We start from the raw sequence: 21,392 nt of genomic DNA on the forward strand, positions 1-21,392 counted from the left end.
GTTGCATGACATACTTGCCGGTTTTCTTGTCGATCCCATGCATAGCACACCACCAGTCAATTGCACAACATACCAAAGTTGTGACCGTGGAAGAAAGCGGTTTTCTCAGATGATGACATTATGGATTTGGGGTATAGACCCTCTTTGATCCAATTTGGTCTACATTCCGCAAATGTCTTACAACCCATATGATGGCTATACAATTTCTTCCCAGCATTGATTCTAGCTTGTCTAGTTTTTTCCTACACATTCAGAAATGTTAGCATCATTCTTTGTAGTAAACCAAAATTAAGTAGCCTACTCTAATTGATATATAAAACATACAAGTGCGGTTCTAGTTACTGATTTCTCCACAAACTTCTCCCAGTCTTTCACCGATATTTGTGGATATAAATCCCTCGGTTTCTTATCAGGTTCCTCCTCTCCTTTAGTAGCTTTCACATTTTTCTTTGGTCTTTTCCTTCTTTTCTTATGGATCCATCTGGTTCTCAAGTAACTTTTGAAGTTTTTGAATCTCTCTTGTACAAAAGCTTCAAAGCATTTTCTCTTGGCTGGCTCATCAGGAATACGGAACACACTCTGTTAGTATGGTAAACGTCCACGTTAGGTAAGGAAAAAAAAAATAGAGAGTGAGGCAGCTGCAGCAGCCCAGGCAGCTGCACCAGCCCAGGCAGCTGCACCAGCCAGGCAGCAGCCCAAGAAGCTGCACCAGCCCAGGCAGCTACAGCAGCCCAGGTTTTTTTTTTAAAAAATTGGGTTTTTAGAGGCGGATTTTAAAAACCGCTTGCCATTTGGGGCTTCCCATTTAGTTTTTTTACTAGTGAATATCGCCTTTGAGCGACTCCTTGCTAAGGGACTCATCACACCAATTGGACCTATGCAGGATCCTCTTCCTGAAAGGAGAACACCCAAGTGGAACCCAAACTCCTATTGCAAGTACCATCAAAGCAACGGTCATACTACAAATCAATGTTATAAGTTTTAAAATCTCATACAAGACCTCATCGATGCAAACAAAATTCCATTCCCTCCAGCTGGCAAGAAGATCGTGTGATGATAGAACACAAGACACGAGGCGAGCTTCAACGAAAAGATTTCGTGACTTTTTTTCTTCTTTTTGATTTTCCTTTCCCCGATAAGTCTAGCATAGGCACCTTTTAATTTCCTTAGATTTTATTCCATAGGTTTTTCTTTTTCCTCTAATAAATGAGCATTTCTTTTTCTTGCATATGATAATTGCATTGCATTCACAAAAAAAAAAAAAAAAAAAATCCACGTCGGACTAAGCACAAGGTATACTGATGATTTGAGGCACCCCTTGTAGCCATATCATATTACTTTTACCCCTTTCGAATATACAATCATTTCTTGATAAAACACTTTGAGCCTCGTCTAACGATAAACCTTTCTTTTTTCAACCCACATCTAGCTAACTTTGGGAAGGGATGGTGTGCAACTTATGCAATTTCAAAAGCTTGACTGATTTCAAAAAATCCAAAAAAGCAAAAAATAATAAAAGTGTGCAAAGGGCAAGTGTTCCAATGTCATTGATATGAACATGTCTTCGATATGAACAAGTCTCAGATTGCGTCTCTTATCGAGTGCTCGGTACCGTGCCTGTGAAACATGAATGCCAAGTGAGTGATAGACCGCATGATCGGGATTGCCCACACTTATCAAAAAATAAAAAATATGCAAAAGCAAAAAAGAAAGAGCAAAAATATAAACAAACACTAGTGGAAAAAACGCTATTAGCAACTGACAAAAAGTGGCTTTTAGCAACTGGCCCTTGGTGCTGCTATTGCGGGGGCTGCAAATGAGAATTGTATTTGCAACTGGAATTTGTTCATTGCTAATAGTTGTTATTCACAATTGGCATAGTTATTAGCCCACTACAAATAGTCCTTTTTTTAAACATAAAAAGGTATTATTCGCAACTTGCCATAACTTATGCCCGTTGCTAATAAAGCTTATTTGCAACTGACATTTAACTACGCCGGTTGCAAATAGACCATTTTATTAATGTAAAAAGATATTATTAGCAGCTGACATAACTTTTCCAGCTGTGAATATTTGTTATTCGCAACTGACATTTAACTTGCACGCTGCGAATAACGTTTTTTTAAATGTAAAAAATTAATATATATATATATATATATATATTTATAAATATATATATATATATATATATATATATATATATATATATATATTATATAAATATATATATATTTATAAATAAATAATAAATATATATATATATATTTATTTTTTTTTAAATTGTAGAAAATAAATTAAATTGACATGTGCACCATTATATATAATAACAATTTGTCATTACTAAACAAAAGGTAATAATAATAATAATTTTTACAAAAAATTTGACAGAGTTTTCTTTGTAATTTGAACTAATCCACCCAATAAATTTGGGGATAATAATAACTTGTATCAAACCTGTCAAATTACAATACATGCGAATATTTCTCAAAAACAACTCCAAGAGTTTACCCAATTTCATCCAACATCACAACCGTTTTTCTTCACAATTTTAAAAAATAAAAACATACTACCCACTAACGAATTCTAAAAAATTAAGACGAGCCTTTCAATAAATATCTTGTTCTAAAAAACCTGGACCACTGCTCCCGAATTTCTTTGATCTCATCATCATTGTAGGCAGCATCTCTTCCCAAATACACCTTACCAAAAAATATGCAACATGTTAGTCAGTCATTTACAACATTCGGGTTCCTTTTTTTTTTTACACATACCAAAGAGATATTATAGATATGGCCTAAAGGCCGGTAGCTTAAAGTTGTTCATTACAATTGTAGAGTACTTTTAAAGAGGAAAGCTGCTAGTAGTTTCACCAGCTTTCCCTAAAACCATAAAAAGCATACGACTAAAAAAAACCACACAACAAACATCAGCAGAAGTAAAGTAGTAGCAAGAATAAGGAACATGCATGAACCCAAAAGCCTGTCTGATCCATACGAACTAGATATGCTAGTTCCTGTTGCGATCTTTGGCGAAGACACCTGCAGCAGATTATAGGGGGTAATATAATAGTAGTACTTGATGTCATCACCTTCAGTCATTTTTTTTAACTAAAAAGAATCTAGTTCTTTTGTTTTTTGTTGTTTTTTTGAAGGAAAGGGAAATAGATTAAGTAATAATAATCTGAATACAGCCTAAGCTTCTAGCCAAGTAAACTAACTGCAACTTTTAAAAAGCTTAGAACAAAAACAACCTTATGGCATACTACCAATTATCTACAGTAAAACGAGCTACGTGAAATTGAAAAGTCTCTTGGTGAAAAAGAGTTAGAAGTTCCAGCAAGGCAATTACTTGCAGTATACCTGCTAAACTATAAGAATTAATGTTTTGACTAGTCGGGAATTCTTTTTCTCACCGGTTCTTGAACCACAAAGTTTGCATGAAAGAATGACCTAGAGATGATTAAATGCCACTTTCAGAGCATGACAACATATCTAACAAACCTGTTTTCAGAGTACGTATGGTATTAGGAGATGTTTTTAGCATCCTCAGGAGCTTGTCCCGCAAAGACACTCATGGATATGGATAGGAGCAACTGAACATCAAAGCTATATACCATCCCATGGAGGGTATGAGAGTTTAAGGTTTGCCTATATTACATTTTTAAGAGTGATATACCCGTACAACAATGAGCTCTCCTTCAAGTAAGTGGCTGATACTTCATGCTTTATCTAGTACTCCATCTGTTCAAATTAGTAGTCAAAATTATATCTCCTAGCATGTATTAACAATATGTATAAACAATTTCATACATGTGTATATTTATTTAAAGGGGTAAATTAACTAACCTCTTGCAAATTTCCCTTGCATTCACTGTATGTAGAAACGATTTCGTACATGTATCTCATCACATAATAACCAGAATCTATATCTCCCGGTTGTTGTGCGCACTAATATATGGAAATATAACATTAGATGGATTAATATATTTAATAATTATACAAAAAATTTCTTGGAGATGGCAAAGTACATATGTACCTCCATTCTTAAGTGCAACAATTCTGCTTTACTCTTTTCGAAAGCAATGCCTTTGAGATGTGACATGTATATATTGTACAACCTATAAAAAAATTAAAACCAAATGAGAATAATAAAGTACTTGATAAATATAATTAAAACGAATGATTCTAAAAATTTCCAACTAACAAGCTCAGTATTTTGGACAATTCTGAATTTCGAGGTTTGCTCTCTGGTCGAATGGCAGAATCAAACTTGTACACAAGGCTCATACGTAGATATATTGCATATAAAACCCAGTGGTTCCTACAAATAAGTATAAATCTTGTTAACATAAATTTATTTGTTAAGGTACTAATAACAAAGGTAGGACGTACCCTTCAAGATACAGGGCCAAAATAAAGTTGCAATACTTTTCTGTCTTTTTCATTTCGATCATGAAAGTATTCTTTAAATACTTTTGAACTCCGTGAAAATCCTGTTTGATTTGAGCAATAGAAATTCTTCCAGGGCATAGAAAGGTGATATTAGATAGCTGAAATAACGAGATATGCTCATCAAATAAATACCTACATAGTAATAAAGTAGAATAATTATTTTAATATTGGATTTTTTTTAAAAAAATAATATAAAATAGTAGTCTTGATTAGAAGTAAAACGAGTATAGGAGGTTTACGATATGTAGACTTGGAAGTAGTGACACATTTGCCAAAGATCCTGTTAGAAAATCACAGACATCACTAATAGTTACCCAAATTTCTTTGTCCTCATCTTGATAGAACAATGGGGCCTTTAATGAAACTGTTGTACTTTCATACTCCTCGTCACCTGAGCTCATGAAGTAGTACAACAAGCTAAAATGTTCACTTAGGCTACCAATGAGCTTTTCGAGAACTGATTCGATGCATTTTCTTACAGTACTCGACTCCCTCGATTTAGGGCCAGAACTATCAACTTTCTCGTTGTTTGGTATGGATTTGGCCTTCTTGCTTGGTTGAGATATTTCCTTCAAAATAATAAGCTATTATTAATATTTTTTTAGAAGGAGGTACTTTATTTACAATTGTTTTTTGGTGAAAGTTTTACCTTATCTTCAAAGACAACCAAACCTTTAGGCCATTCTACAAAGTAACCTTCAGCTTGACCTAACTTAGAAACACCATCATCTATTTCACCGGAAGATCAAGGAGGGCGTACTCACTATAAATGTAGTCTACACTAACCCTATAGTGATCCGACTTCATCCTTTTGTTGTAGGTCACTCTATTGGGGCATGGTTGTACCGTTCTGTAGGGAATATTTCAAGCATTATCCCAAACTTGAACCCCACTGTGATCATACACTTAAGTATGGTGGCGTCCAAAGGGAAGGAAGCTAGAGCAAAAGAGTCGCCAACAAGTTTTAGAAACTTGTAAACCGTTCACAGGGTGAAGGTTACACCTCTTAACGATCCATGAGATCGTTAACTCTAATAGCTCTGGAACCAAGACTGGAAGTTCGGGGATGAAGGTACGAATCCAATCTAAAAGAGAAAGAACCCGCCCTATAAAATAGGTCTCTACTTTATTCTTCTCGTATTCATGTGTGCTTTCTGACTAACAAACAACCAATAGGATTACCCTAAACCTGTTTATCTATGTTGGTTGAATATTAATGCACAAATAAAACTATTATTGGTGAATACTAGAATTATAATCATATTAACCTAAACAAGATTATTAATTATCTTATTAAGCGTGATTACAAGTAGAAATTCCCTTTAAACCTGCAAGAGAGGGCGTGATCAAGCAATAACAATAAATATATATAAGATCAAGCAAAATAATAACAATCATCATCAATCATAATAATCTCAATCTCAAAGCATAATAATATTAGCAAGATCCTAGGCATGATACTAACAAGATTAATAACAAACCCTAGCATGTCACTAAACATTAAAGATCAAAGCTTCAACCTTAACATGGTACTAACATGATATTAGGAAAGAAAATAAGAAGCATTCTTTTAATGATACTTGATATTAGAAATTACCCTAAACATGATATTAGGAAGTATTAAAACATCCTAAGCATGATTTTTATATCAAAAGAATAATTAAAGTAAATTAAATTACTTACTTCGATGCCTCATACCTCTTTCTAATAACAAAATACACACGTTAGTAACTTCAAGGAAAATAATAAAACAATTAAATCAAATAATTGAAATGGGGATTTGGGACCAAACCCTCAGAAATTATCAAACCTTTCACGTCTAGGGCGAAGGCAACTTCGAACTTGGCTAGGTGTGTCTAGAGCTAATGTATGAGGAAATTTGTAAGAGGGAAGGTTTAGAAAAAGAATAGAGAGAGAGAAATCTTCTAGCTTAGAGAGAGAGAAGAAGAGAGAGATGATGATTGTTGATTGTAGATCCTTGAAAACGGAGGTTCAGGGACCCTATTTATAAGAAAATAGTCCGGAAACCAATAGAATAGAGTTAGAATTTGAATCGGAATAAAACTACACTCTGTCTCCAACGACAGGGCTCGTCGCCAGGCAACGAGTGCACTGCCAGGCGCTGCACTGTAGCGCCAGGCGACGAACTTGTCGTTTGGCGATGCAAGAGGTTTTTTGCGGATTTTGTTTTTATCATATCTTTTGATCCAGAAGTCCAAATAAGGCATATAATATGTCGTTGAAAATCTCTTGAAGTCATATTTCCAACCCAATTAGAATCAGATTAAAATCTTTTGTAGATAAAAAGTTATGCCCGAAATAGGGGAAGGGTGACAGTTTTGGATAGAGTTTCGTATTCCATTCATATCTTTTTCGTTATAGCTCGGAATTAATATTATGGTATATCATTGGAAAGATAATTTCAAGACATATATACAACCATATAAGATTTGAATAAAGATTATGAGGCACGAAAATAATATCTGACTGTCTTTGAACATCTTTAAATTCTAATAGAATTATGATAAAAAAAAAAAAGGAAAGTTTTATTCAATTTCAAACTCTTTGATTTTATCTTTTCTAAAAGGATAATTAAGATCTTTTATAAACTTATGGAAGTTTCTAATTAATCCTAATTAGTTTTAGGAATAGGATTAAACCTTTGGACCCTTCACATGATCATTGGGCCGTAGGTAAAATCCGGTTTGAGCCCAGTTTAGTATTTTGGCCATAACTTCCTCATTATTCATCGGAATTGGGCTTATAATATATCGTTGGAAAGATCTTTTCAAGCCCCATCCATCTAAACCATTATTGGACCCATATCATGGACCAAACTAAACTAAAATGCACGTTTTTCATAAATAGGGTAAGAAAAGAAATATTTTCAAAACAGAAAGAAGAGATATTTTAATAAAAACATCCTCATCACTAGACTTTTCACACTTCCGCTTTGTTCGATAATCAAATGACATGAAAGGTATTCATCACTGGTTTTGGTTTTGGGGAGACACATTTGGGTGTCTACACGTTCCATCCGCCACGAGAACTAAATTCCCATCACATTCATCATTCAAAGCAAGATGACATTTCGTTGCGACCTAAATTGGTCAAAGAATTTGGATATTATACATTTGAAAGATCACTAAAATAAAGTGATATGTAATGAGGATATACCTCGAAATGTCGAGGATGATCCGGGCTTGGTATTCATTGACTTGATTAGACAAAGCATTTAAGTTCAACACACGAAGATCATTATTGCTTTGCATCCCAAAGCCGATCAAATTTGGTATCAATGTAGCTAATAAGCTTGTACCTCCTTGACCACACTTTCACTCAACCTTTCCTACAATTTCTCCTCCAACTTTGCTTCGAAATCTTGGGTTAACTTGGCTTTCGTTGCCTCTAATTCTTCATATGCAGACCTTTTTTCTTTTTGATTAGCCGGGAAAAATGCTTTTGTATATCCAACACCAATCCCACACCCACCAAGTCCTTTCACAAATCCACGATGATCCTTTTTCCCAAAAGCCATGGCAAAGGCATCAACACCTCTGTCAACCCTCTCAACATCTGCCCCTTCCTCTTCTTGTTTAGCCTGTTTTTCAGGTTCTCCTTCTGTCATTATAAAAAATATACAGAGTTTATAAATTGTTCTGTAAGGCAGCAAAAAACATGCTTAATTCATATTTACAGCTTAGGTAGCAGAGTTTATCTCCTTCTATCATTATAAAAAATATACAAAGTTTATCTCGCATAAGGCTGACTAACAACAATATACAGAGTACTACATTGATAGAAATACTCCTAGGCCTTCAGTGGTGATCACATAATAAATAGTGGAAACAGGAACTTGCTTAGGTAGCTTGATTTAACAATTTAACACAGGTTTGCATGTAGGTTCAGTACATATATAGGCCAGTAAATTTGAAAGTTAAAGCACCACATGAAGCATGCATATAATATTCAAGCACTACTTACAACTAAAGTGGCAACTCAAGCAGTCTCGGTCTCCTTAGGGTCAACACCCCAAGTTCCATCTGGCATTCTCTTTTCATATGCTAAAAGCCACTGATGTGCACGACCATCAAAATCTGAAGTGATTGAGGCACTACTCTCATTTTCAGTTGTTGATGATTCGGTGGGAGGGAGTCTTTTCTCCTTTTCCCATTTTTTTCGAGCCCTCCCATAACTATTTTGTCCCAAGTGGTGTGGACATTTGTTTTCCTGCGCACTTTCTTTTCCTTTCTCACTTTTTGCCTATTTGGGAAAAAGTAATGTATCATAAATTATAAAAACGTCATTTTTAATTTATAAACTGTTTATAGAGGGGTATCGTATTTACCTGAAATTCTGCTGAGTTAGTATAAACCTCAAATTCCTTCCATTGATCCTCTGTGAAATAACCTTCTTACACCTCCCATGGTTTCATATGTGCTTTAGGAGAGTTAGGGGGGGTGTGGATTCGTCAAATAGATAAAACGAGACCTCAAATTTGACTTATGGCATCTGAAACGAGTAGCCACTGCTTTGTGAAATTTTTTTTCTCTCGCACCATTTGGGTCCTCAATGTGGAACTTACGCTGTGAATTTCCCAAAGCAAGCAAATAATTAGTATTCTATAAAACAATTAAAATGTTGTACTTTTTTCTTAAAAAAATTAAAATATGTATTGTACCTTCGTCTCTTCCCAATAGTTGTCCTTCTCTACCTTATCCATCTTCGGATATGATTTTACATTTATGTCAATTCTCTTAGCACAAAGGCCAACTTGTTTCCCGTAAGCACTCTCCCATTCACCAGTTGGCAAGTCTAGAGCATTAAATTCTAGAAACATAGGCTTACTTGTTTGTATATACTTAGAAGGACCTCTGCCTTTTTTTGATGATGCTTTCCTTGATGAAGCATTAAGATTGGTAGAACCTTGCTCTTGCATTTGGTCATCCATATATGCTTAATCCACTTAAAAGATAGTACCTGCAATAAATTGTTTAAATATGTAAATATCAAATACAACTAGGCAGCAACAATAGCATAGTGAAATATCTAAACAAGTTTGTTGAGAATTTGTGTTTTATGCTTTAATTTGTACTTTTAATGTTTTTAAACGTTAAACCTTGAACCTTATAGTGTTGGTGCAAGGCAGTCAGCCACCCAGGCAGCTGCAGCCACATAGCGAGGAGCTACTAGGCAGAAGCAGCCACCTAGGCAGCCAGCACCTGCCAGGCATCACTAGCCACCCAGCCAGAAGATTCCAGGCAGCAGCAGGCATCATCAACCAACCAGGCAGAAACATCAGCAGATTAACAGCATAAGCAGATATAGCAGCAATTTCAAACAACATGGCAGCATCACAAACAGCTAAGCGGAAACACCAGACAACATCAACCAAAAAGCAATTAATTTGTATATTTAAAAAATGAACACAATGGGAAAAAGGAAAAAAAAAATAAAAAATTGCAAGCCCATTGAGCTAAAAATAACCATATCATAAAGTTAATATTTACGCTACAGAATTGTATTCATGTTTTCAAAAGTGACATTATACATTTGAAATTAGGTGATATTTACCGAGTTTACATATCAACAACTGCCCCTTCTTCTCGATCAAAGACTTCATCGTCAACTTTATCTTCTCCATCTCTCAAAGGTTGAACACCAATAGATAAAGGGGGTGTCTTATCAAACCGGTCATACTCATCTTCATCAACAACATCCTCAACACCAACAATTCGTCTTTTGCCTTGAACAACTACATGCCATTGAGGATCAATATTGTCTAAGATGCAGAAAATTTGTTTAGCTTATGATGCTAAAACAAAGGGCTCTTCACCATCCTTGAAACGACTAGAATCCACCAAAGTAAAGCAAAAAATGTCATCTATTCTCTGACCACATCGCTTGTCAGCCCACTTGCACCGAAATAGAGGAACTATGAAATCGACGTAGTCTAACTCCCATATTTCTTGAATAACTCCATAATAAGCTTGAGTTGCATCAATTGGCCTATTATCTTTGGAATTTGAATACTCTGTAGAAGAAGCCAAAACCATCACACCACTACTCTGTTGAACACTTTTGTCATCTTGACGACAAGTGTAGAAACAATAGCCATTGATGTCGTAACCTTCATACACGGTAACAAATGCTTGAGGACCTCTTGACAACCACTTAATCATTTTAGAAACGGTATTATTTGGCTGTCCTAATTCAAACTTCACTTCACTATGAAACCACTGAACAAATGAACGATTATGTTCTTGCATTAATACATACTTCCCAATCTTGGGATTTTGACATTTTATTGCATTGATATGCTTCTCTACATATGGATGTACTTCTGACATGTTTTGTAGAACGTAAAGGTGAGCTTTCTGGAATCATTCACTTGGAGGCTTAACCATTTTGCGACCAATTGTGCCCTGCCCTTGAAGTCTACCCTCATGACGAGATTTAGGAACTCCGATTTCTTTAGCCTTAGCCAAGAAATAAGCACAAAAGTTACCAGACTCCTCTGTCATAACACCTCGAATAATGCTACCTTCTGGTTGTGCTTTATTCGTAGCCTTATCCTTCAAAGTTCCCATCTCTCTCTCATAAGGGTACATCCATCGTATAAAAATAGGCCCACATTCCTTGATTTCTCGCACTAAATGAACAATTAAGTGGACCATTATGTCAAAAAAGAAAGGTGGAAAATACATCTCGAATTTGCACATAGTTTCAATAACATCTTTTTGCATATTATCAAGCTTTTCGGGATCAATCACCTTGCTGCATATGGCATTAACGAATAAACAAAGCTTCACAATAGTATGATTAACCCGTTTTGGCAAAAGACCTCGAAGTGCAATGGGAAACATTACTTGCATCATGACATGACAATCGTGAGACTTCATACTGATCAATTTCTTATCACTCATTGAAACTAGATGCTTAATGTTCGATGAATACCCTGTAGGTACCTTGATCCCATACAAACACACACAGAATATCCTTTTGTCCTCTCTAGACAATGTATAGCAAGCTTTAGGCATATAAGACTTTTTCGCAACTTTATTATCCCCCGCCCATAAATTTGGACGAATGTTAAAATCTTTCAAATCTCTACGCTCATCGAGTGTGTCCTTTGTCTTATCAGATATATTTAGCAATGTCCCGATAATTGAATCACAAACATTTTTCTCGATATGCATAACATCGAGACAATGCCTAACTGATAATTCCTATAATCGATAAAAGAACAGGCCAAATGCTTCGTTGACTACTAAGAGTGCCATACGGGTTCATACCATCTGTACATAGTGCAAGCCGAAGGTTCCGTGGTTCTTTACCAAACTCGGGATATGTCTCATCAATATGCTTCCACTGCAAAGAATCAGCAGGATGTCTAATGTATCCATCCTTTTTCCTCTCTTTATCATGCCACACCAGGTTTTTAGCATCTTTCTTAATTGAAAAGAGACGCTTAATCCTTGGTATTATTGGAAGATACCATAACACTTTGGTCGGCGGCCAATTTTTGCAATTCTTACTTGCACCCTCACGCTTATAGCGCGATACACCGCACGTCGGACAAGAGTTAAGGTGTTCATGCTCTTTTCGATAAAGCACATAATCATTGGGACAAGCATAAATTTTATTGTACTTCAAGCCTAAGGGATTCATCAGCTTTCTGGCAAAATAAGTACACTTAGGAATGTCATTCCCTTCGGGAAACATATCAAACAATGTTTCCAACAAAGATGTGAAGCTCGTGTCAGTCCAACCACTTTTCGTTTTCAAGTTGAATAACGTTAAGACCCTAGAAAGCTTAGAATACTTTGTACAACTTGGGTACAATGGTGTCTTAGCAGCTTTAGAAACACCTTCAAACATACGTGACTCTTCAGTCACATGATCACCTAGTCCATCGAACATCGCACCAATTTGATCTCCTTCATCCATTTCATCATTATTGTCACAATCCAAGGAATCATTATGTTGAAGTTCAAAATCATTGGCGGTAGATGAATTAGGAGAAGGTTAACTTTTCACCGTGACAATACCATATGCTATAATCAGACATAAAACCACGACCAATTAGATGGTTCTCAATCTTCTTAATATCGGCTCACCTCTTCACATTATTGCAATCACGACATGGACAAAAGATAGGGTGCTTTAAAAGTTCTTTTATGCTCTACGGCAATCCTACAAAACTCCTTGACAGCATCGATGTATTCACTCTTTGTTCGGTCATCAACATACATCCAACGACGATCCATATCTAGTAATATAGTATAGACACACCAGATTAACTAAATTAACTATTCACATTACACTACACATATATCCAACGACGATCCATATCTAGTAATATAGTACAGATATTGATTGAGAGAACCTTCACAAACACTTGAATCATTTAAACAAAATATCGTTGATCATCACATAAGCTGCCAGAGTGTCACGATCTGTGTGTCAATTGTTGCCAGTAAATTAGTGCAGGAGGACTGAAAATTAGTGAAGAGGTGATAATAGAATATTGTGACAGAGGTCTAGAAGGGGACTTGTGAAAATAAAGATGCTTCTGTCCAATTAGGAAGAAGAACTAGAAGCAAAACTGGTCGAGGCCAGCCAAAGGAACCAGCTAGAGGTGTAGATACTTCTGCTATATCGGAGGAAGCAAATGAAGCAATGCTATTGGGTTACATTTTAATCAAAATAAGGAAAAAAACAGAATACAAAGCTAAGGAAAATAGGAGTATAAGCTGTCCCCTACCAGAGTATGAGGGCTGTGGTGGTGCATTTCTCAACTTAAAATCACTTATGTAAGATGGTAAGGTTTCAAACTTGCTGGAGAAAGCGCATAAGGTTGTAAAAAAAATGGGAAAATGAGAATAGGTGGGTTAGGTTTTAGACTTGCTGGAGAAAGCGCAGATTGTTGTAAAGCTAAGTTACACAGCCGAAGAAAACAACAAGTTGGCAACCATAAAACTTGGACACCTAATAAAAAAGAGAGAGTGCCCTCCTCCCCCCGCCTTCATCCAGGTTCATTGTCAGGTAGCTTACTCACCCATTCTCACCTCAAGTAGCTTACCCCCCTCTTGATTTTGTTCAAGTTCAGCATATATATTTACTCATGTAAGCACACACAAACATACACACATGTAACCTCTACTCACACATCACAAGCAGCAGCAGGCAGATTGAAAAAGCCATTTAAGCACACACAATGACAGAAACTACACACCTGTTGGAAATAAACAGCAGCTACTATAAATTGACATGTACATGTACATATACTGCTTAATAGGTAGCAGCTTTCCCATCATATCATATTGCACGTAGATAGATTAAGAATATATATATATATATATATATATATATATATATATATATATATATATATAAGGAACTAGAAATTCTCATATTACTGTGAAACATTTACAGGTAAAACATGCACCATTAAATTTATTCTTAAATCAGTGGTTATCAATTGCCAAATTTATAATTGTAATACTTGATCAATATAATAGAAAATCTATCAAATTCGGATATAGAAAATCACAATTCATAACATAATTAGCTTATCTTAAAATCAATCAAATCATAATTCTTACTCATATGATTTGATCAAATTATAATCGAAACATCAAAACATAACAATTGAAAGAAGAAGAAAAAGAGGCAAGAAATCAAATACCTCGAAGCTCCAGAACAAAGGTGGCCACCGTGAGCAGCAGGATTGGATTCACAACAAGAAATCAAACTGATGAGCCCTGAGCTTCTTGTTAATCAAACCAGCCTGAAAGTAAAGGCAACAAAACACACGAAAAATTGTATTTAAAGGCAAGAATAGACCCAAAAGTAAAATAAGTGGGGAAGAGTTTCAGTACATAAAAAGGTTTCGAAAGGTGACCTTCTCAACATTCGCTGCTGTTTTTGCAAAGCGTTTATACTACTCTTCTTTAACAGCATGCTGCCCCTTTAATTTTTTATCTTGCAAAGCCTGTAATGATAGAAATCAGAGAGAATTGATAAAATTCAGAGAGAATTCTCACGACTCAAGCCGAAATATTCACCAAACGAAGCTACAGTAAATTGATAAAAATATTATAGACAACGAAGTGGCAAGGGTATATATGTCACCAGACACCAGGTGTTATTATATAACTGTAGAAGAACCAGCCACAGCAAAGATGAAAAACTGTTAAATCTTACCATGTTGCAAACAACAGGAACTCAATGGCCATTTTTGCTTAAAATGAAAATGGGAATTAGGAATATTACTACTCCGTACAATATATTCTTTTTCTGTCTTCTCAATTACATTAAGCAACAAACATTGGATATATGCCAATGGCAGGTCTTTCAGCATCAGAAAATCATGCTAAATAGTAGTGCACATTTTCCACCCATTTGTTTAGCCCATAAAATTCCAATTTCAACACTAAACAATCCACCCTCCAACTCACAAATCCACCCTTTCAAACGTATGTCAACCTCACCCAAGTTTTTAAACCAACCTATCTTTCAATCTTCTCCTACCTGAAGGCTTCAAACTTCAATACTAACACCAATTACAACACCCAAAGGCTGAAATTCTACCATGACAACTGGCTGAAATTTCAGAGATATAAAATTCAGAACGATAAAATTCAAAGAGATAAAATTCAGAGAGAATTTTTTATCTAGCTTGCTACCTTACTGTTTCTGATACTAATCTCTAGCAGTCTAATAGCTTTATTAAATCCGCTCTGAGTATTAGTTTATAATCAAGAGTGAGAACAAATTATGACATTCAGATAAGGGCATGAATCTTATCAGTTCCAAAATGAGATTCTATTATAAAGTTACTCTAGTGAGTAAGTCAAGAGCAGCAGCATGCTTAGTCTATTTGGGCTGTTTTATGAGCTCAAGTTTGACTCGGTCAAAAACTTAACTCGAGTTAGGATAAAGGAGAGCATGAGCTTAAATTCAACTAGAGACTTTAAAAAACCAAGCTAATCATACCTAAGCTTGACCCAAAAGAGTTGTAAGTAGTTAAACACCTTATAAAGGATTAAAGGTTTGGTTAGTTAAATTAAAATTTTGGGATTAGATACTTAAGCCCTATAAAAAGTAATCACTTTATAAGGCTAATGAGATACTACATTTATTGTCATATGGTTATGGGATAAAACCTCCTTTAGTCATATGAAGGTGGACTCTCTTTCCTAATGATGTGTGCGGCACAAACCATATTTAACATGTATGAAACCAACTACAACGCTGGGAATTAGCCCCATGAAAAGTCACATGTGATGTTATTCATATTCATCAAATACATATACATCTTCAAAAGCAATTAGCAATATGAATGCTATAGCCTTGAGGTAATATATCACTGCAGCTTATTACTCCTGCTTGTATTTTAGCAGTTAAGAGGCTCAGAACCTAGTCAAAAAAGACCTAACTGAAGCTCACAATTCAGTCACTCCAATAAGCCCAAATTCCCAACATTATTGTAAACCCTTTATCTAGAAATCGTTATCACATTTTCCCAATCCCTCTTAATTCAGAATATACACCTACAGGGCATTACAAAAAGACCATTTACAACATTGTGTCATCTCTATCCATCCAATTTCCCAATCATATAAACCATGAATTTCAACAAGCCATAAATTTTCACGACTCAAACCGACATATTCACCAAACAAAGCTACGGTCAAATTTTGTTTCAATTTAAATAATTAAAACCTAGAAAAATCCAGAAGCAGCAAATTCACGAAAAAATTAACCCAAAAATGACTTTTTTTTTTATTCAATGACTCGTTTTTTATTGCAGCAAATTAACGAAGTTGACACTCATGATTACTAACTCAAAAATGGAAATAAAAAAATTCAATCAAAAGAAATCCCTTAGATTTTGAAATTGACAGTCTATGATTTTAAAGAAAAAAAAAATTAAAGCAGAATTTACCTAGGTTGTGAAATTGATACTCGATGAATTCAGAGAGGACGGAAGACACTTCAATGGAAGATTCAGAATAAGACTTCAATGGAGAGGAGAGGAGAAAGAGACGACGCCATTTGCATGCATCAATGGAGGACCAATTACCTTTATCAACACTTCGTTTAGGAGTCTGTCCTACTTCAATGGAGTGCAGAACAAAATTAGGGTTTTTGAAATTTTTAGAAGATAGAAGGATGGAGGAGAGTGAGAGTTAGCAGCAATAGAGGAGAGGGCTGGAAGAGAGTTAGCAACAATGGAGGAGAGTAGTAGTACAAATTCGGCGAAAATGGAGAAGGCGGGTCATTGAAATTTTGAGGAGAGAGAAGGCGAGTTATTGAAATTATTTCTGACAAAGAAGGCGCATGATTTTTTTTTTAGGAGGACCTTGTTTTAGCAGCTGACCTTTCAATGTTAGTTACAATTAAATTGGTCAAATTTTTGGTTGACCTAGTATTTATAGCGTACATTTAATAGGTCTGCTACGAAAAAAAATTATATTTTTTAATTAATTATTATTAGCAACCTTCATTTAAGAGTCAGTTGTGAATACTATATTATTCGCAGCTGATATTGTTGAGGCATGTTGCTAATATAAATTTTAACTTTTACACACCAATTAGCAACGTATATGACTATGTCAGTTGCTATTAGTGTTTTAGTAACTAACGTATTTAACGTCAGTTGCTAATAGGGTGCTGCTAATAGCAATTTTTCCACTAGTGAAAAAAGAGTTTAATAGTGAGAAACCTCAAGCATACAAATACAAAGATTTAAAGGCAAGGTTGCACACCTTGGGGGCTTATCTAGGGTCTTGAGCCTTTATCCCCTTCTTCCTCAACCTTTAGCCTAACCACATTAAAACCCTTAAAAGACCTCTTTGAGGTATACACATACTTGTGCGAGGTTTGGCTAAAGCTACGTTCAGCCTGATTCCTAACGGATACGTAGGCAACCTCACATTGGGGTGCGGCCGTAATAAAATGCATTTACCAACATATTTACATTCATACATGAACATAACAAGGGATATCCAATGCTCATCCCTATCCACTTAGAGCTAGACTTGGGGGCTTGATCCCTACATCATTAGCCTACCCAGCGTAAGAGTCACCATTATTTGGCTCTTCACAAAATATATTTCCACACACTTAGCCTTTGCGGCCTAACTTTAGTGTCACTTTCATACACATCACGGATATGTGACCAAATAAACCTTCCCATAGGAGCCCTTTTGTCATGAAATCTTAACACAACTTTGAAGCACACCTTGTCATATCAAAATCACTCATCACTTGTAATCATCATTCCATCACAAAGTATGAAGTACTTAGCCTCTGTGCCTAAGTCACCTAAATACTTTCGTTATCGAGTCATCAATCAAGATAGTCTAGGATGCTACAATCCTTGCACCATGAGATACAACATCGACGCAGACATTTGACTAGGCTCATTCAACATGCACTGCAAACACTCGCTTTGATTCTTTTTCACGTCTTTCTTTTTCGGGAGAAAGTCGGTACCCTCCACAAAAATGACGGGAAATTTTTGCTTTTCTGCATTTTGAGTCGCACAAGCACATCACAAAACAATGCACACACGAGTCATGTACGTTAAGTCATCTCGTGTCATATCACATCGAGTTGAGTCTACACACACGTGTCAAAACACATTGAGTCAACTTCAAGTCAAAGCAATCACGATGTCAAGCACTCTAATCCTTAGGTCAACCATAAGAAAAACACCAACAAAGTCTTTTGGAAATCTTTGATTTTATAGGAAACAACCATTCAGCAAAGCTCCTGTTTGCAGTCAACCGAACGATCTTAACAAAACATTAAGCTCTTTGTTCAGAGACGCGTGGACATTCCTTTCAAATCTCTTTGCTCAGAGACGCGTGGGCATCTTATCAAGCTCTTTTGTTCAGAGACGAGTGAATATTCTTCCAAAGAAGATCTTTTGTTCAGAGACGCGTTGACATTTCAATAAAGCTCCATTGTTCAGAGACGAGTGAACATTCTTCTAAAAAAGCTCTTTTGTTTAGGGACGAGTAAACATTAGCAGCGGCGAAGCGCGACCACAACATCAACAACAGCGAGATGGCATTCCCTAGCAAGTGGAAGGTAGTCACCAGCATGCAATAACAAAATTCGGTTACCCAGAGACGTGTGCTCGACGATGCAAGATACTCGTTTCTAACTCTTTTATCTGTTTGACTAAAGCTAGTTTGCAGGTATTAGGATTACAAGAATGATTTAGGATCGCATAACGTTCTGAATCATTCTCCGTCCCTATCGCTACTTTGACTTTTGTTTTCGAAACTTACGTTTCTCCAAACTCGGTCAAAGTGGGGGCTTCTGTAGACACTTGATTGTGTCTCCCAAAAAACCAAACCCAGTGATGAATATCTTTCACGTCATTGATTATCGAACAAGGTGAAATGTTCAGTCCAGTTTAGTTGGATTTAAATACTTTTTTCTGTTTTAAAAAACATCTCTATTTATGGAAAATGTCCAGTACACTTTAGTTTGGTGCATAATAAGGGTCCAATAATAGTGTAGTTGGATTGGGCTCGAAAAGAGCTTTTCGACGATATATTATAAGCCCAATTCTGATGAATAATGAGGAAGTTATGGCCAAAATACTAAATTGGGTCTGAAATGAGTTTTATATACGGCCCAATGATCAAGTGGAGGGCCCATTAATTAATATTCCTAAAGTTATTATGATTTATTTTAATCTTCTAGAATACTCTAGATGGTTCTCTTAAGTTCTAGTGGAATTAGGATTAATAATTATATATTTTGGAAAAATAAAGAATTTTATTTGGAATAAAACAAGTGTTTTAAAAAGATTAAATCTGATTTTAAAAGATAAGTACGGACTTTAATTAATCTAGTTTAATTAGATTAAGGACTCCATGCAATTTTGAATTAACACGTTCTCCATCGTGAAACGACAGGACCCATCGCGTTGCGATGAACCTGTCGCGCGGCGATGGACCTTTTCGCGCCGCATGGGAGCAGTTTTACTCCGAATTGAATTCGATCTTTTTCTAATCGTTTTGGGACCTTTTGCCTTATAAATAGGGTCGTATTTCCCCATTTTTATTCATCAACAATCATCTTTCTATTCTCTTCTCTATCAAAGCTAAAACTTATTCTTTCCTTCTCTCTCTTGATTTCTAAGCCTAGCCTTTTCAAAATACAATATTCCTCATTTACGAGTCTTAGACACACATAGCCAAGCTCGAAGTTGCCTTCGCCCTAGACGTGAAAGGTTGATAATTTCTGGGGGTTTGGTCTCAAATCCCTATTTCAATTATTTAAATTAATTGTTTGTTTTATATTTTCCTTGAAGTTACTAACGTGTGTATTGTTTTGATAGAAAGAGATACGAGGCAACAAAGTAAGTAGTTTTATTGTTAGAGAGCATGCTTATATTATATTAATTACTAGTATCATGTTAGGATGCTTTTATTGCTTTCTAGTATCATGTTTAGGTTGCTTCCTATTTTCTTCTATCATGTTGGTATCATGTTGAAGCTTTGATCTTTATTGTTTAGTGACATGCTAGGATTTGTTGTTAATCTTGTTAGTATCATGCCTAGGATCTTGCTAATATTATTATGCTTTATTGAGATTATGATGATGATTTGTTGTTGTTGTTGTTATGTTGCTTGATATTATTATTGTTATTGCTTGATCACGTCTTCTCTTGCAGGATTAAAGGGAATTTGTATTTGTAATCACGCTTAATAAGATAATTAATAATTTTGTTTAGGCTAATATGATTTTAATTCAAGTGATCGCCAATAATAGTTTTGTTTGTGCATTAATATTTAACCAACATAGATTAAATATGTTTAGAGTTAATATATCGATTGTATGTTAGTCAGAAAGCGCACATGAATATGAGAAGAATAAAGTAGAGGCCTATTTTTAGGGCAGGTTCAATCTCTTTTAGGTTGGATTTGTACCTTTATCCCCGAATATCCAGTCATGGTTCAGGACCACTATGGAGTTAGTGATCTCATGGATCGTGAAGGGGTGTAACCTTCATCTTGTGAACGGTTTACAAGTTCTTAAAACTTGTTGGCGACTCGTTTGCTCTAACTTCCTTCCCTTTGGATGCCACCATACTTAAGTGTATGATCACAGTGGGGCTCAAGTGTGGGATGCTTGAAATTATTCCCCACACCTACGCACAGGAGAGCTCTACCTTTAGGTACCCTTTTGTGCAACTTGTCATTTATGAGCACGAATTGGGAAGCCAAAAGCCTTAGAGCGCGTTTAGCTCTTTTGTCATCATGAGGTGGGTATTCCCCTTTTGTGACATAATTGAGGATATTGGTATACCAAGGTTCTTTCTCTTCTTGGACTACTTCCTCATCTTCAATAGCTTGAATATAAGCTGGTTTATGCCTTTTCTCTATTGTCAAAGGCATTTGCTCAATTTCCTTAGGAATCCTAATCATCGAGGCTAGTCTTACCAAGGCATCAGCGAACTGATTCTCTTCTCTTGGTAAGTATGTGTACTCTACTTTCTCGAGTTGATCAGTAAGCGTTTCTAGATATGTTTGGTAAGGAGCCACTCTTTCACTTCTTACTTTCCATTTTTTGGAAATTTGGTTAATAATAAGGGAAGAATCTCTAAATATTCGAAGTTTCTTCACTACCAATGCCAAAGCAGTTTCGAGGCCTACCACACATGTTTCATATTCTGCAACATTATTGGTAACATCGAAATCTGACTTGATTGAGATTGGGACATGTTCCTCTTTGGGTGATACCAATAAGACTTCCATACCACATCCTTTCTGGATTGATGCCTCGTTGAAGTATAATGTCCAAGTATCGTCTTCTATGAGCATTAAATCTTCATCCGAAAAGTCTTTTTTTGTATTGGCGTTGAGTCTTCGATCGAGAAGTCTGCTAAGAAATCTGAAACCACTGAGC

The 21,392-nt window shown here is 35.7% G+C and overlaps 1 protein-coding gene across 2 annotated transcripts; it reads right to left on the reverse strand.

The window, feature by feature from the left end:
* Positions 1–2,380: 2,380 nt before the first annotated feature.
* On the reverse strand, positions 2,381–16,807 carry LOC145583041 (uncharacterized). Of its 2 annotated transcripts, XM_081640152.1 has the most exons (13): positions 16,405–16,807; positions 14,359–14,448; positions 14,143–14,244; positions 9,133–9,431; positions 8,800–9,037; positions 8,436–8,714; positions 7,629–8,072; positions 6,135–7,552; positions 4,392–5,020; positions 4,204–4,320; positions 4,036–4,117; positions 3,846–3,947; positions 2,381–3,740 (listed from the first exon to the last, which is right to left on the reverse strand). In XM_081640152.1, exons 9-13 carry the CDS (start codon positions 4,451–4,453, stop codon positions 3,729–3,731), a joined length of 375 nt encoding a protein of 124 aa, XP_081496278.1. In that variant the 5' UTR covers positions 4,454–5,020; positions 6,135–7,552; positions 7,629–8,072; positions 8,436–8,714; positions 8,800–9,037; positions 9,133–9,431; positions 14,143–14,244; positions 14,359–14,448; positions 16,405–16,807; the 3' UTR covers positions 2,381–3,728. The 2 variants fall into 2 exon arrangements, with proteins under 2 accessions (XP_081496278.1, XP_081496279.1); XM_081640153.1 differs by lacking the exons at positions 6,135–7,552; positions 7,629–8,072; positions 8,436–8,714; ... (3 more) ...; positions 14,359–14,448; positions 16,405–16,807 and adding an exon at positions 5,101–6,089.
* Positions 16,808–21,392: the final 4,585 nt, after the last annotated feature.

This window comes from Chenopodium album, chromosome 15, assembly GCF_948465745.1.
Source record: "Chenopodium album chromosome 15, dcCheAlbu1.1, whole genome shotgun sequence".
NCBI classification, from domain to species: Eukaryota; Viridiplantae; Streptophyta; class Magnoliopsida; order Caryophyllales; family Amaranthaceae; genus Chenopodium; species Chenopodium album.